The sequence below is a fragment of the Helianthus annuus genome, chromosome 16 (assembly GCF_002127325.2).
Source record: "Helianthus annuus cultivar XRQ/B chromosome 16, HanXRQr2.0-SUNRISE, whole genome shotgun sequence".
In the NCBI taxonomy this organism is placed as follows: domain Eukaryota; kingdom Viridiplantae; phylum Streptophyta; class Magnoliopsida; order Asterales; family Asteraceae; genus Helianthus; species Helianthus annuus.
Window position 1 is genome coordinate 6,623,284 of NC_035448.2, and position 13,667 is coordinate 6,636,950.

General features: G+C 38.0%; 1 protein-coding gene across 1 annotated transcript; it reads right to left on the reverse strand.

Annotated features, from left to right (window-relative positions):
- Nucleotides 1-1,515: 1,515 nt before the first annotated feature.
- On the reverse strand, nucleotides 1,516-9,474 carry LOC110918910 (N66 matrix protein-like). Its single transcript, XM_022163189.1, has 2 exons — nucleotides 8,908-9,474; nucleotides 1,516-1,578 (listed from the first exon to the last, which is right to left on the reverse strand). The coding sequence occupies exons 1-2, from the start codon at nucleotides 9,472-9,474 to the stop codon at nucleotides 1,516-1,518; spliced, it is 630 nt and encodes a 209-aa protein (XP_022018881.1).
- Between the last annotated feature and the right edge of the window lie 4,193 nt (nucleotides 9,475-13,667).

A 13,667-nucleotide genomic window follows, 5' to 3' on the forward strand; every position in this document is an offset into this window, starting at 1 on the left:
TAAGTCTCAAATCCACATGTTTATAGCATACTAAATCATGTAACATACTAACATGCAACAATCTGATATCAATCAAAGTTTGGCACTAGCGTAACCTTATCACCGAAGTAAGTAAGGCATAAAGGATAACTTAACAATGACCCACAAAACGGGCGGTGTACTAATCCATAGCGCTATACATGTTAAGTGAGGCTTGCAAGGTTAATGATAGATGTCTAAGCATAAGTATAATCTAGCATGTCATCACATTTAGCGTAACAAATAAGCATGCATATGGATTGAGTGTTTAAATAAGTTTACATTTATGTTTGTGTATGTGTGTTCAGTATGGATACATGTTGCAACCCAAATAGTGTTTAAAATGTAAAATGGGTCAAGTATGAACTCATGGTTTGCGAAGAATTTTCCATAAATACCAGTGAGCGGGTTTGAGGGATGGAACACCGAAGTCACTCTAAAATGGTAAACAAAGGTGTATGAGTATATGGATGTAGAATATTGGAATGTAATCAAAATTTACGAGTATGAAAATACATAAAACATATCTCGCTTAGACACTTATCTGGACACTATTATTAGTGTATGTTTTTCATGAGTGTTAAACTGTAACATCCCAAAAAAGGACTTGGTAATTAATCCAAATTAGTGGTAAAAAATTAACCCATAAACATTAGGATTTAAATAAATAAATCTAATATTAAATAAAAGGCGAGTAAATGTTTTTAGAAAATAAAGTTTATAAAAGGCTCGAGTTATCAGAACTTAATCTAGGTCGGGTAGTAACATTCCCAAACTTCATAAATTGAATTACCATGTTCAATTAACAATTGACATTGTAGGATCGTTTTACCGACAAAACGAGTCGTTCAGAAGTGTTCTTAGACAGAATCAGAGGCGGAATTCATTGATTCAGTCTTCGTTTAGCTTGTGTTCACTTTTAATTGTCTTGTTTATTGATCTGACAAAGATTTACAGCACAGAGACACTTCGGCAGCACTTCGGCTCCGGAATACACCTTCGTAATTTCGTACGAAATGAAACATCAAGACACCTATTTATAGACTTCTAATTTCGTACGAAATAGCCAAGTGCTATTTCGTGCGAAATACCTTCAACACATAATTTCGTGCGAAATTACATTACAACATACGTTTCTCGTTTTTCGTGCCTTGATCTTTCAATACTAATCTAAGACTCGAACGAAGACAAAGTCGACAGACGTATGCACCAACAGACTCCCCCTCGGATGTTGACGAGGTCTTCGGTGTCGAGTCTTCAGCATGTCAACTCTTCAGTCTTGATTGATCTTATCTCTTTCACAGAATTTGACACTAAAAAGAATCCACAAACTCTATCTTCTCTTTTTTTAGTATCAACACTCCCCTTTTAATGATGATTCAGAATCTTTCTCTGGCTCTAACCTCGTCAGACTCCCCCTCTCATCAAGCTGGGATCTCCGTCTGGAATTAGCTATCGCCTTGAGATCGAATCCTGGTTCAAACTCTGTTCAGCTCTTCACAGGTTCTGGATTGTATCCTGGCTCTCCGTAGCATCAGGATCAGAAAACCTAGCTTTAATCTGCACAAAACTCAACCACTTTTAAGATAAACAGATTTGATGCTAATAGGCTCTACTCAACCTCCTAAATTCATAATATTCAAATTTAATCCAAATTAATGAACCATTTGAGCTTTTCAAGATCAAATTTTATTTCAATCAATTTCTCCCAAACCATTTTGTTCATCTTGTTTAGCACTTGGAATTTTGAAAATCAGCTCTCCACCACCAGTTGTCGAAAATCTTTTTGGATTTTTCAAAATTTATGCTAAAACACTCCAAAAATCTTTTTGGTTTTTTTTACGGAATGAAATACAGAATTATATACAAACAATATTTTTGAGAGTTTGCGTTAGGGAATCATATCAGCCATTGATAAGTTACAGGTATCGTTAAGCTTTTGATTACATATTCAGAATTAAACAATTCACTTAGATTGCCGATATACTGGTCCTCTTAAATTTTCACACACATTTCAATCTGATCAGGATACGCATTTAGTGTTTTAAGATCTTAACTTATACGCGTGTAACATCTCTGTCACACCCCTTTCTGCGGCGGAAGCATGAGGTGTGATCCTGAAAAGTTCTCATTGCATACGAAAGGTAAACATACTACATGCTCGTAAAAATAACTTCAAATTCCAAACATTTCATAATTTGAAAACATAAGTCTAGCGTTTACATCGCGAGATAGCATAAAACATTGTCTTAAAAGTTTACAACTTTATTTAAACATAACATAGACGACATCCACAAGCATGAGTAAGACCGCGCGCACATCCACCTTTAGTTACCTGAAATACATGTGAGTTTTGGAAAAATCATCAACATAATGTTGGTGTGAATTCATGCAATAATTGTTTTGAATGTTTAAAATACTCGAATGAAAACATAGTATGAAACTTGTAGAATGTATGAATGTTTGAATGTAACTTGTAAAACGTATCTGTAACTTAGTACTATGACTGTTTGAATGTGTGAGATCGCTAGTGGTTTGCAAGGCCACTAACATGTGTCACGACATAGGAAGCCACCAAACCTAGGCATTTTTGTCGACTTTGACTGAGACACAGAAGCACTCATTGGTAGAAGTAGGCCAAGAGTGGGGTTGCCTGAAACCCATTAGATCTAACCTTCTGTTTCGCGGTCTGAATGTATACATTGATTAATGGTGCTTATGGTACCCTATTCGAGACATGATCTAGAATGTTTCACTTGAATGTTTTTGTACTCCATCATACCATTTGTAAACATTATAACAGTTGTAACATGTATTTCACCCCCGAAGTTATAAAACCAAAAACAGTTAAAGAAAAGGGGGAGCATGAACTCACAACTTTGCGTTCCTTGCGTCGTAAACTTCACCGGTTTTGCTTATAATGCGTCGTGACCTAAACGTGTTTTATTATCGTTAGTCACTAGACTTGTATCGCACAAGCACAAGTCACCATCTTTTATGTATTTGTTCTTGTGTTAAAAATAATTTATATTTTTAACTAAGTGTCTTCTTATATTATTTTCTCAACAATGAATATAAGTTTCTTGTATTTTGCACCCGAATTATGTATCGTGTACGTAGTATGTGTATTTTTGTGTTTTTACTTCTCAAGAGTATTTAGTGCATGTTCAAGTCCTAATACACTATCACGTATAATACCTATTACATACACTTAGCACAAAATTTGGTGATCAATAAATATACATATTTTTCTCAAAAATATATAAACTTATTATCAATTTTAGTCTTGAAGAAATCATCATTTCTTTACTTGAAGTTTACACAACATTTAGGGAAACCTTGGTAAATATTTTTAGGGAATAAGTTCCCCAAAAACTTATATTTTCCTAAGTGTCAAAATTCTATAGAAATTTTGATAGAGTTTCCCCTACAAATGGAGGTTTCTCATGTTTTCAAAACATGTGTTTATTTTCTTTTAAACTCATCATCAATCAATTTTCAACAACAATCATCAACAACATATACAAATTTCTTCATATGAAACTTCATGGTGAACTTGATTCTTGTTAAATATGCGTAGTCTTTCAGATCTACACTTTACGTAAGGTGATCTTTCCAAAAATAAGTGTCCTTGTAAATTTTAACCAACTTTTTATAAGACTCTATTTTACTAACCAACTCATCCATGAGTTTAATGTTTTCAAGGTTTGTAAATCATGTTTCTAAAACCACCTTTATGTTCATTAGAAAGATCATTATTTTTAATCTCATGTTTACCCATGGATCTTTCAAGATCCATGCTTAATATCTTTAGATCTTTCAAAAACAAGTTTTATGTTATATTTTTAACAAACTTTCCATGAGTTTTAGTTTCAAAAATTAATTCTACACATACTTTGTCACTTCAAATTTATAAGTTTATGCACAAAAATAATATGTCAAGTTCACATTATGCTTCACATGTTCACCTTCAAGTTTAACCATGGATCCTTCAAGATCCAGGTTTAAACTTGGTAGATCTTAGCTTTAACATACATGATCTAATTATAAGAGCAAGATACCACATCAACAACTTCATTACACACACTAAAATTTCATGTAGTCACATATTCTTCATGAATATGTTAGACCTTCTCATTTTTAACATTAGAAGTTAAGTTGTTTAGATGGTGAAACTTGTACATAACATAAACATGACATAAATTAGTGATCAAGAAGCTTACTACTAGCTCTAATGGCTAGGGAAGTGGCACAAGATTGAAGAAGATGAACAAGGAAGAAAGTGAGTGGTTAAAAGCACTAAAGGGAGGTCCTTCCAATTCCGTTGCTTACAACCTTCTTAGTTAGGCTCCATACACCTTAGAACATGCTTAGATTGAATGGTGATGGATTGAAAATCAAAGTGTAGAGAGGGGGTGCTTGGGCCGTAGCTTGAAGGGAGGAGAAGAGAAGGAAGGAGGTGATGGTGTTTGTGAGGTAAGAGAATGGTGAACTCATGGTTATTTATAATAATTTTCCAACATCTCTTTACACCATGTGTATTATGTTCCTATCCTTCCAACATGATCTTATAAAATAATCAAATTAAATCAAAGAAAATTTTGGTGTGGGGTCATGTTTGTAACCGTCCCAAGTGGGGGGGGGGGTATCTAGTTGGGTTTTGATGATAAGTGAAGTGTTTAGTTAGGAATCTAAGTATATTAGTTAGTGTTTATGTATATTTGACATTATATAATGTGTTAGGGTGTTCGGGCATCATAATTAGCTTGGTAATGTCAGAACAATACTTCTAATAATATTTTGATGTTCCGGGTAATATCCGGTTGTTCGGTTTTATACTGGTTCGTTAAAGTGCTAAATTGCACCGTTTAGTGCCCTTTAAGTACTCTTTTGTAACACTTTCGATTCCCGGCACTTAGGGAAATATTCTGGATAATAAAACATGAATTCTGCATATTATTTCAGTGTCATAATGCTGATTATAGCTGAATTTAATAAAATTCTGCACTTAAAGTGCGTTTCGGGTGCTTTTTAGTGTATATTTTAGTCCCCGGAAAGTCTATATGTTAACCCTTGTATGTACTCTTGGGTTTTCGTGTATTCTTGATGTTGGACCTACACCTAGGCCCCAATTCTAGTGTCTGACTGCTTTCTGCAGAGTTGTTGGCATATTGTGTTTTACCGGTGAGTTTACTAGTATTTCTGACGCAACGCTCTTGTTAATGCATAAAGCAATTCTTGTAGTATAAAATGTGCATGAATTCACTTGTATATCATGTAATCAAACAATGTTGACATTTAAGCATATAATTTCAGTCATTAAATAATAATTAAAGTGTATGGAAATTACCGGTTCGGTGCCAGTTGTCACAATCTCCCCCCGTTAAAAGAATTTCGTCCCGAAATTCAGGCTGAACCAACTCTCACAGGAGTCTTCTTGAACAGGTGGGGGTACTTTTCTTTGAACTGGTCTTCGCGTTCCCACGTGTACTCGGGTCCGTGTTTAGAGTTCCAACGTACTTTGACAAGTTTGACAGTGCTCCTCCTGGTCTTGTTGACTTTCCAGTCTGTAACCTCGACGGGTTGTTCTATAAATCGGAGGGTGTCGTCAATATGTACTTCATCCGCAGGGATGATCGTGTTTTCTTGTGTAGGACTCTTCTTGAGGTTGGATACATGGAACGTGTCATGTACTCCATTCAGTTCTTCCGGTAATTCCAACTTGTATGCTATGGTACTAATCCTTTCTAAGATCTTGAATGGCCTAATGTATCGTGGATTCAACTTTCCACGTTTTCCGAATCTTACTACGCCCTTCCAAGGTGAGACCTTCAACAATACCTTGTCTCCCACCTCGAATTCCAATGGTTTTCTTCTTCGATCAGCGTAGCTCTTTTGTCGATCTCGAGCCGCCTTAATGCGCTCTCGGATCTGCGTAATCTTGTCGGTTGTCTCTTATACAAGTTCAGGACCAACCATTCGCTTGTCTCCAGCGTCTGCCCAACATAAGGGCGATCGGCACTTGCGGCCATACAGAGCTTCGAAAGGTGCGGCTTTGATGCTTGTATGATAATTGTTATTGTAGGAAAACTCAACTAAAGGTAGATGAGTATCCTAGCTGCCGCCTAGGTCCATGACACATGCGCGAAGCATATCTTCTAACGTTTGTATGGTTCGTTCGCTCTGGCCATCTGTTTGTGGATGGAATGCCGTGCTTAGATCTAGCTGAGATCCAAAGGCTTCCTGAAAGGATTGCCAGATTCTTGAGACAAAGCGTCCATCTCTGTCTGAAATGATTGAGATAGGCACTCCATGACGTGCCACAATTTCTTTTAAGTATATCTCAGCAAGCTTTCCAGTGCTATCCTTCTCTCGGATTGGTAGGAAATGCGCAGATTTCGTTAATCGATCAACTATTACCCATATCATGTCATGTCCTCTAGGGGTCCTGGGTAATTTCGTTATGAAGTCCATCGAGATTTGCTCCCATTTCCACATGGGTATCTCTGGCTGTTGTAGTAGGCCAGATGGTTTCTGATATTCAGCCTTAACCTTAGCACAGATTAAGCACTTTCCAACGTAGACAGCAACATCGCTTTTAAGTCTCGGCCACCAATAGTATTCTTTTAAGTCTTGATACATCTTGTCCGATCCTGGATGGATTAAGTATCTCGATTTATGCGCTTCATCAAGGATGACTTCTCGAATACCGCCATAGAGTGGAACCCAAATACGCTTCTTAAAGTATAAGGATCCCTCTTCATTTGGCGCCATGTACTTCAATGCACCCCGGAGGTATTCAGCTTTACGGTTTTCCATATTAAGGGCTTCTTGTTGTGCGTCACGAATACGTGAAGTGAGGTTCGTTCGAATAGTCATTTCCAATGCTCGAACCCTTAGGGTCTTAACCCTTTCTTTTCGACTTAAAGCGTCCGCTACAACGTTTGCCTTTCCAGGATGGTACTTAATCTCACAGTCATAATCATTTAGCAGCTCGACCCATCGCCGTTGGCGCATGTTCAGTTCCTTCTGATCAAATATGTGTTGTAGACTTTTGTGGTCTGTGAAGATCGTACATCGAGTACCATATAAATAATGTCGCCAGATCTTCAAGGCGAATACCACTGCGCCGAGTTCCAAGTCGTGCGTGGTATAATTCTTTTCATGTACCTTTAATTGTCTCGAAGCATATGCGATGACTTTCTGGCATTGCATGAGCACACAACCCAAGCCTTGTCGTGAAGCGTCACAGTATACCATGAAGTCTTCAGTGCCTTCGGGTAAGGATAGTATTGGTGCATCGCATAGCTTATTTTTGAGAAGCTGGAAGGCTTCTTCCTGCTTGTCACCCCATTCGTACTTCTTGTCTTTCTGCGTAAGGGCAGTTAGCGGTTGAACTATCTTCGAGAAATTCTCGATGAACCGTCGATAATAGCCTGCTAAGCCCAAAAATTATCGAACTTCAGTTGGAGTTTTGGGGGCTTCCCAATTCTTTATGGCTTCTATCTTGGATGGGTCCACATGAATGCCCTTCTCGTTTACAACGTGACCCAGAAACTGTACTTCGTGAATCCAGAATTCGCATTTTGAGAACCTTGCATAAAGTTTCTCTTTCTTCAGGAGTTCCAAGATGGTTCTGAGATGTTGCTCATGTTCTTCTTTCGTTCGGGAATAAATCAAGATATCATCGATAAATACAATCACGAATTTATCGAGGTATGGTTTGCATACGCGGTTCATCAGGTCCATAAATACCGCTGGCGCGTTCGTCAGCCCAAATGGCATCACCAGGAATTCGTAATGCCCATAGCGTGTTCTGAATGCAGTCTTTGGAACGCTTTCCTCTTGTATCCTTAACTGATGGTATCCAGATCGAAGATCGATCTTGGAATAGTAGCTCGATCCTTGCAACTGATCAAATAAGTCATCAATCCTCGGTAATGGATACCGATTCTTGATAGTGAGCTTGTTCAGTTCTCTGTAATCTATACACATCCGCAGTGTTCCATCCTTCTTCTTCATGAACAGTACGGGAGCTCCCCAAGGTGAGAAGCTTGGCCTTATGAATCCTTTATCCAACAACTCCTGGAGTTGTGTAGATAATTCTTGCATTTAGGATGGCGCAAGCCGATAGGGTGCCTTGGCTACAGGAGCGGCTCCTGGAACCAAGTCTATACGGAATTCGACTTGTCGTTGCGGAGGTAGTCCTGACAGATCTTCGGGAAAAACATCAGGGAATTCTCTCACCACAGGAATGTCTTTGATTCTCAGCTCCACAGCCTTCTTATCTACAACGTGTGCTAGGAAAGCGACACATCCTTTCCTTAAGCACTTCTGTGCCTTCATACAACTGATGATTCGCAGAGGCGCGTCTCGTTTTTCTCCATGTACGATGAGAGTTTCATCATTCGCCAAAGGGATGCGAATGATTTTCTCATGACAAATAACTTCAGCTGTGTGCTTGGACAACCAGTCCATTCCAACCACTACATCGAAGCTACCCAATTGAATAGGTAAGAGATCGATGCTAAATCTTCATTCACCAAGCTCTAATGTGCAGCCTCTAACAACTTCGCCCGATTCAACAAGTTTACCATTGGCTAGCTCTATAGAATAAGGAATATCTAATCTACTAGATTCTATTCCAAGCATGCGTTTAAATTCCACAGACATGAAGCTATAGTCGGCACCAGTGTCAAATAATATGGATGCAAAGTGATTGTTAATGAGAAACGTACCGGTGACCACATTAGGGTCCTCGCGCGCGTTCCTTGCTTCAATCACAAATGATCGAGCCTGAGCATTGTTTCTCTTTGGGCAATCTTTCATGAAATGTTCATTGCTTCCACAACTGAAGCATCCTTGGTTTCTCCCAGCTTCTTTTCCAACCTGGTTATCATTGCCATTTCCATTTCCACCCTCGTTCCCATTACCAGCACCGTTACGGTTTCCATTCCCGTTCCTATTACCATTACCATTGCGGCCTCTAATACCTTTACCCCAACAATCCTCGGTACGGTGGCCTGACTTTCCGCAGTTTTCGCACTTCCCAACGCGACAATTTCCCACATGGTGAAAGCCACAGCGGTTACACTTGGGCAGAGTGCCCTGATATTTCTTAGCTCCAGACTCATTTGCAGCTGTGAAGGTTTTTGCCTCCCTAGGTGGGTTAGTGTCACGCTTCTTCTTGTTCGAACCCTTGTTGTTGCTGCGGGTTGCTTGGCTCAGATTTGAATGCTTCCTCTTCTTGTCACCAGACGACTCAGCATGCGTCTCGGTCTTTTCTGTTGGGTTCAGCGATAGCTTCTTCATACGAACCGCATCTTCAGTAAGGCTGACAGCAAGAGTCACAGCCTCAGTGATTGTTGCGGGCTTGGCCGAAGGTACTAAACTGCGAAATTCCGGGGCCAATCCCCAGATGTAGCGTTCAACGCGTTTAAATTCAGGTGTTACCATGTAGGGGATCACCCTTGACAGATCATGGAACCTTCAAGTATAACCAGTGATATCAGCACCCTCCATGGTCAGATGCCAGAACTCAGTCTCCAACCTTTGGAGTTCAGCACGTGAGCAATACTTTTCCCTCATACGTTCCTTTAGCTCATCCCAAGTTAGGCCATAAGCGGCATCATCACCCAGAGTTTGAACTTGCAAGTTCCACCAAGTCAGAGCTTCATCGATAAACAACCCAGTAGCAAAAGTGACTTGTTGATTCGCGGTACACTTGCTCATGCGGATAGTGGCTTCAGTCTTTTCCGTCCAGCGTACAAACGCCACTGCTCCTCCAGTGCCATCGTAGTTCAGTGGTTTGCAGTCGAGGAACTGCTTGAAGGTGCAGCCTGTAATTGGTCCAACCAATTCACTTGTGAGCAATCGAAGAAATAATGAAACAAAGACCGTTCATAAATTTCTCCATGCTTAGCAAATTGTCTTAAGGTTACCTTGAGCTGCGTTTCCTCCAGACGAATCTCCATGTCCGTTACGTCTAGCATTGCTTGGTCCTCCACTGTCTTCGGTGCGGTTTGCCTCGTACTGGGCGATAGCTGCGGAGATCCTTTCTTCCAGTAGAGCGTTCAGCTCTTCAGCAGTCTTTGGCAGTGGGGGAGGAGGAGGTTGATCACGAGCGTTCACAGCTCTTCTGGGTGCCATGTTCTGACAGAACATAACACAATAGGGTTAGGCATTTGTTTGATATCGTCATACGAGACAGTAGCAGTATATATATATATATATACGCAGGCATATAACACATAAGTGACATCAAACAATCCGCGCAATGCATAAATCAATTCATACAGCAACATGCATGTATAATTAGGAAAACACCTTACTTCACATTGGCGGTTCTTGTCTTTATACCCTAAGTCATTACTCCAAAGAGTGTACATTTGACGTTTTTCTTGTACTGAGGGAATCTATACGTGATAAGACTCGCTGTGGTTTCTGTGCACTGAATTCCATAATTATGTATGCATCCATAATTACCTAACTCCTTGCACAGTCCGCACAGTTCGTTTCATCCTCGTATCTCTTCCTTCAGATAGGTCACTGTTTTCAGGCAAAGTCACATATATTTGTGACATTCTATTTCTAGCATATGTATATATCAACTATCACACATAATTGCAATTAATTCTTAATCACAGATATGTGCTACTCCAGTGCACCCTAAGTCTCATAGTGTCTCTTCTTGACTCTTTGTAAATAGTTTCAGGTAGTGGATGTCGTGGGACGTTTTATGCAATGAAAACTTTTTGAAAAATTGTTTTCGTGAAAGGATCCTAGAGATTGTAGACTAGACTCGAGAAGGAATCCTGGTTCACTACAATCGCAGCTCTGATACCAATCTGTCACACCCCTTTCTGCGGTGGAAGCACGAGGTGTGATCATGAAAGGTTCTCATTGCATACGAAAGGTAAACATACTACATGCTCGTAAAAATAACTTCAAATTCCAAACATTTCATAATTTGAAAACATAAGTCTAGTGTTTACATCGCGAGATAGCATAAAACATTGTCTTAAAAGTTTACAACTTTATTTAAACATAGCATAGACGACATCCACAAGCATGAGTAAGACCGCGCGCACATCCACCTTTAGTTACCTGAAATACATGTGAGTTTTGGAAAAATCGTCAACATAATGTTGGTGTGAATTCATGCAGTAATTGTTTTGAATGTTTAAAATACTCGAATGAAAACATAGTATGAAACTTGTAGAATGTATGAATGTTTGAATGTAACTTGTAAAACGTATCTGTAACTGAGTACTATGATTGTTTGAATGTGTGAGATCGCTAGTGGTTTGCAAGGCCACTAACATGTGTCACGACATAGGAAGCCACCAAACCTAGGCATTTTTGTCGAATTTGACTGAGACACAGAAGCACTCACTGGTAGAAGTAGGCCAAGAGTGGGGTTGCCTGAAACCCATTAGATCTAACCTTTTGTTCTGCGGCCTGAATGTATACGTTGATTAATGGTGCTTATGGTACCCTATTCGAGACATGATCTAGAATGTTTCACTTAAATGTTTTTGTACTCCATCATACCATTTGTAAACATTATAACAGTTGTAACATGTATTTCACCCCCGAAGTTATAAAACCAAAAACAGCTAAAGAAAAGGGGGAGCATGAACTCACAACTTTGCGTTCCTTGCGTCGTAAACTTCACCGGTTTTGCTTATAATGCGTCGTGACCTAAACGTGTTTTATTATCGTTAGTCACTAGACTTGTATCGCACAAGCACAAGTCACCATCTTTTATGTATTTGTTCTTGTGTTAAAAATAATTTATATTTTTAACTAAGTGTCTTCTTATATTATTTTCTCAACAATGAATATAAGTTTCTTGTATTTTGCACCCGAATTATGTATCTTGTACGTAGTATGTGTATTTTTGTGTTTTTACTTCTCAAGAGTATTTAGTGCATGTTCAAGTCCTAATACACTATCACGTATAATACCTATTACATACACTTAGCACAAAATTTGGTGATAAATAAATATACATATTTTTCTCAAAAATATATAAACTTATTATCAATTTTAGTCTTGAAGAAATCATCATTTCTTTACTTGAAGTTTACACAAAATTTAGGGAAACCTTGGTAAATATTTTTAGGGAATAAGTTCCCCAAAAACTTATATTTTCCTAAATGTCAAAATTCTATAGAAATTTTGACAGAGTTTCCCCTACAAATGGAGGTTTCCCATGTTTTCAAAACATGTGTTTATTTTCTTTTAAACTCATCATCAATCAATTTTCAACAACAATCATCAACAACATATACAAATTTCTTCATATGAAACTTCATGGTGAACTTGATTCTTGTTAAATATGCGTAGTCTTTTAGATCTACACTTTACGTAAGGTGATCTTTCCAAAAATAAGTGTCCTTGTAAACTTTAACCAACTTTTTATAAGACTCTATTTTTCTAACCAACTCATCCATGAGTTTAATTTTTTCAAGGTTTGTAAATCATGTTTCTAAAACCACCTTTATGTTCATTAGAAAGATCATTATTTTTAATCTCATGTTTACCCATGGATCTTTCAAGATCCATGCTTAATATCTTTAGATATCTCAAAAACAAGTTTTATGTTATATTTTTAACAAACTTTCCATGAGTTTTAGTTTCAAAAATTAATTCTACACATACTTTGTCACTTCAAATTTATAAGTTTATGCACAAAAATAATATGTCAAGTTCACATTATGCTTCACGTGTTCACCTTCAAGTTTAACCATGGATCCTTCAAGATCCATGTTTAAACTTGGTAGATCTTAGCTTTAACATACATGATCTAATTATAAGAGCAAGATACCACATCAACAACTTCATTACACACACTAAAATTTCATGTAGTCACATTTTTTCTTCATAAATATGTTAGATCTTCTCATTTTTAACATTAGAAGTTAAGTTGTTTAGATGGTGAAACTTGTACATAACATAAACATGACATAAATCAAAGTGTAGAGAGGGGATCTTGGGCCGTAGCTTGAAGGGAGGAAAAGAAAAGGAAGGAGGTGATGGTGTTTGTGAGGTAAGAGAATGGTGAACTCATGGTTATTTATAATAATTTTCCAACATCTCTTTACACCATGTGTATTATGTTCCTATCCTTCCAACATGATCTTATAAAATAATCAAATTAAATCAAAGAAAATTTTGGTGTGGGGCCATGTTTGTAACCGTCCCAAGTGGGGGGGGGGTATCTAGTTGGGTTTTGATGATAAGTGAAGTGTTTAGTTAGGAATCTAAGTATATTAGTTAGTGTTTATGTATATTTGACATTATATAATGTGTTAGGGTGTCCGGGCATCATAATTAGCTTGGTAATGTCAGAACAATACTTCTAATAATATTTTGATGTTCCGGGTAATATCCGGTTGTTCGGTTTTATACCGGTTCGTTAAAGTGCTAAATTGCATCGTTTAGTGCCCTTTAAGTACTCTTTTGTAACACTTTCGATTCCCGACACTTAGGGAAATATTCTGGATAATAAAACATGAATTCTGCATATTATTTCAGTGTCATAATGCTAATTATAGCTGAATTTAATAAAATTCTGCACTTAAAGTGCGTTTCGGGTGCTTTTTAGTGTATATTTTAGTCCCCGGAAAGTCTATATGTTAACC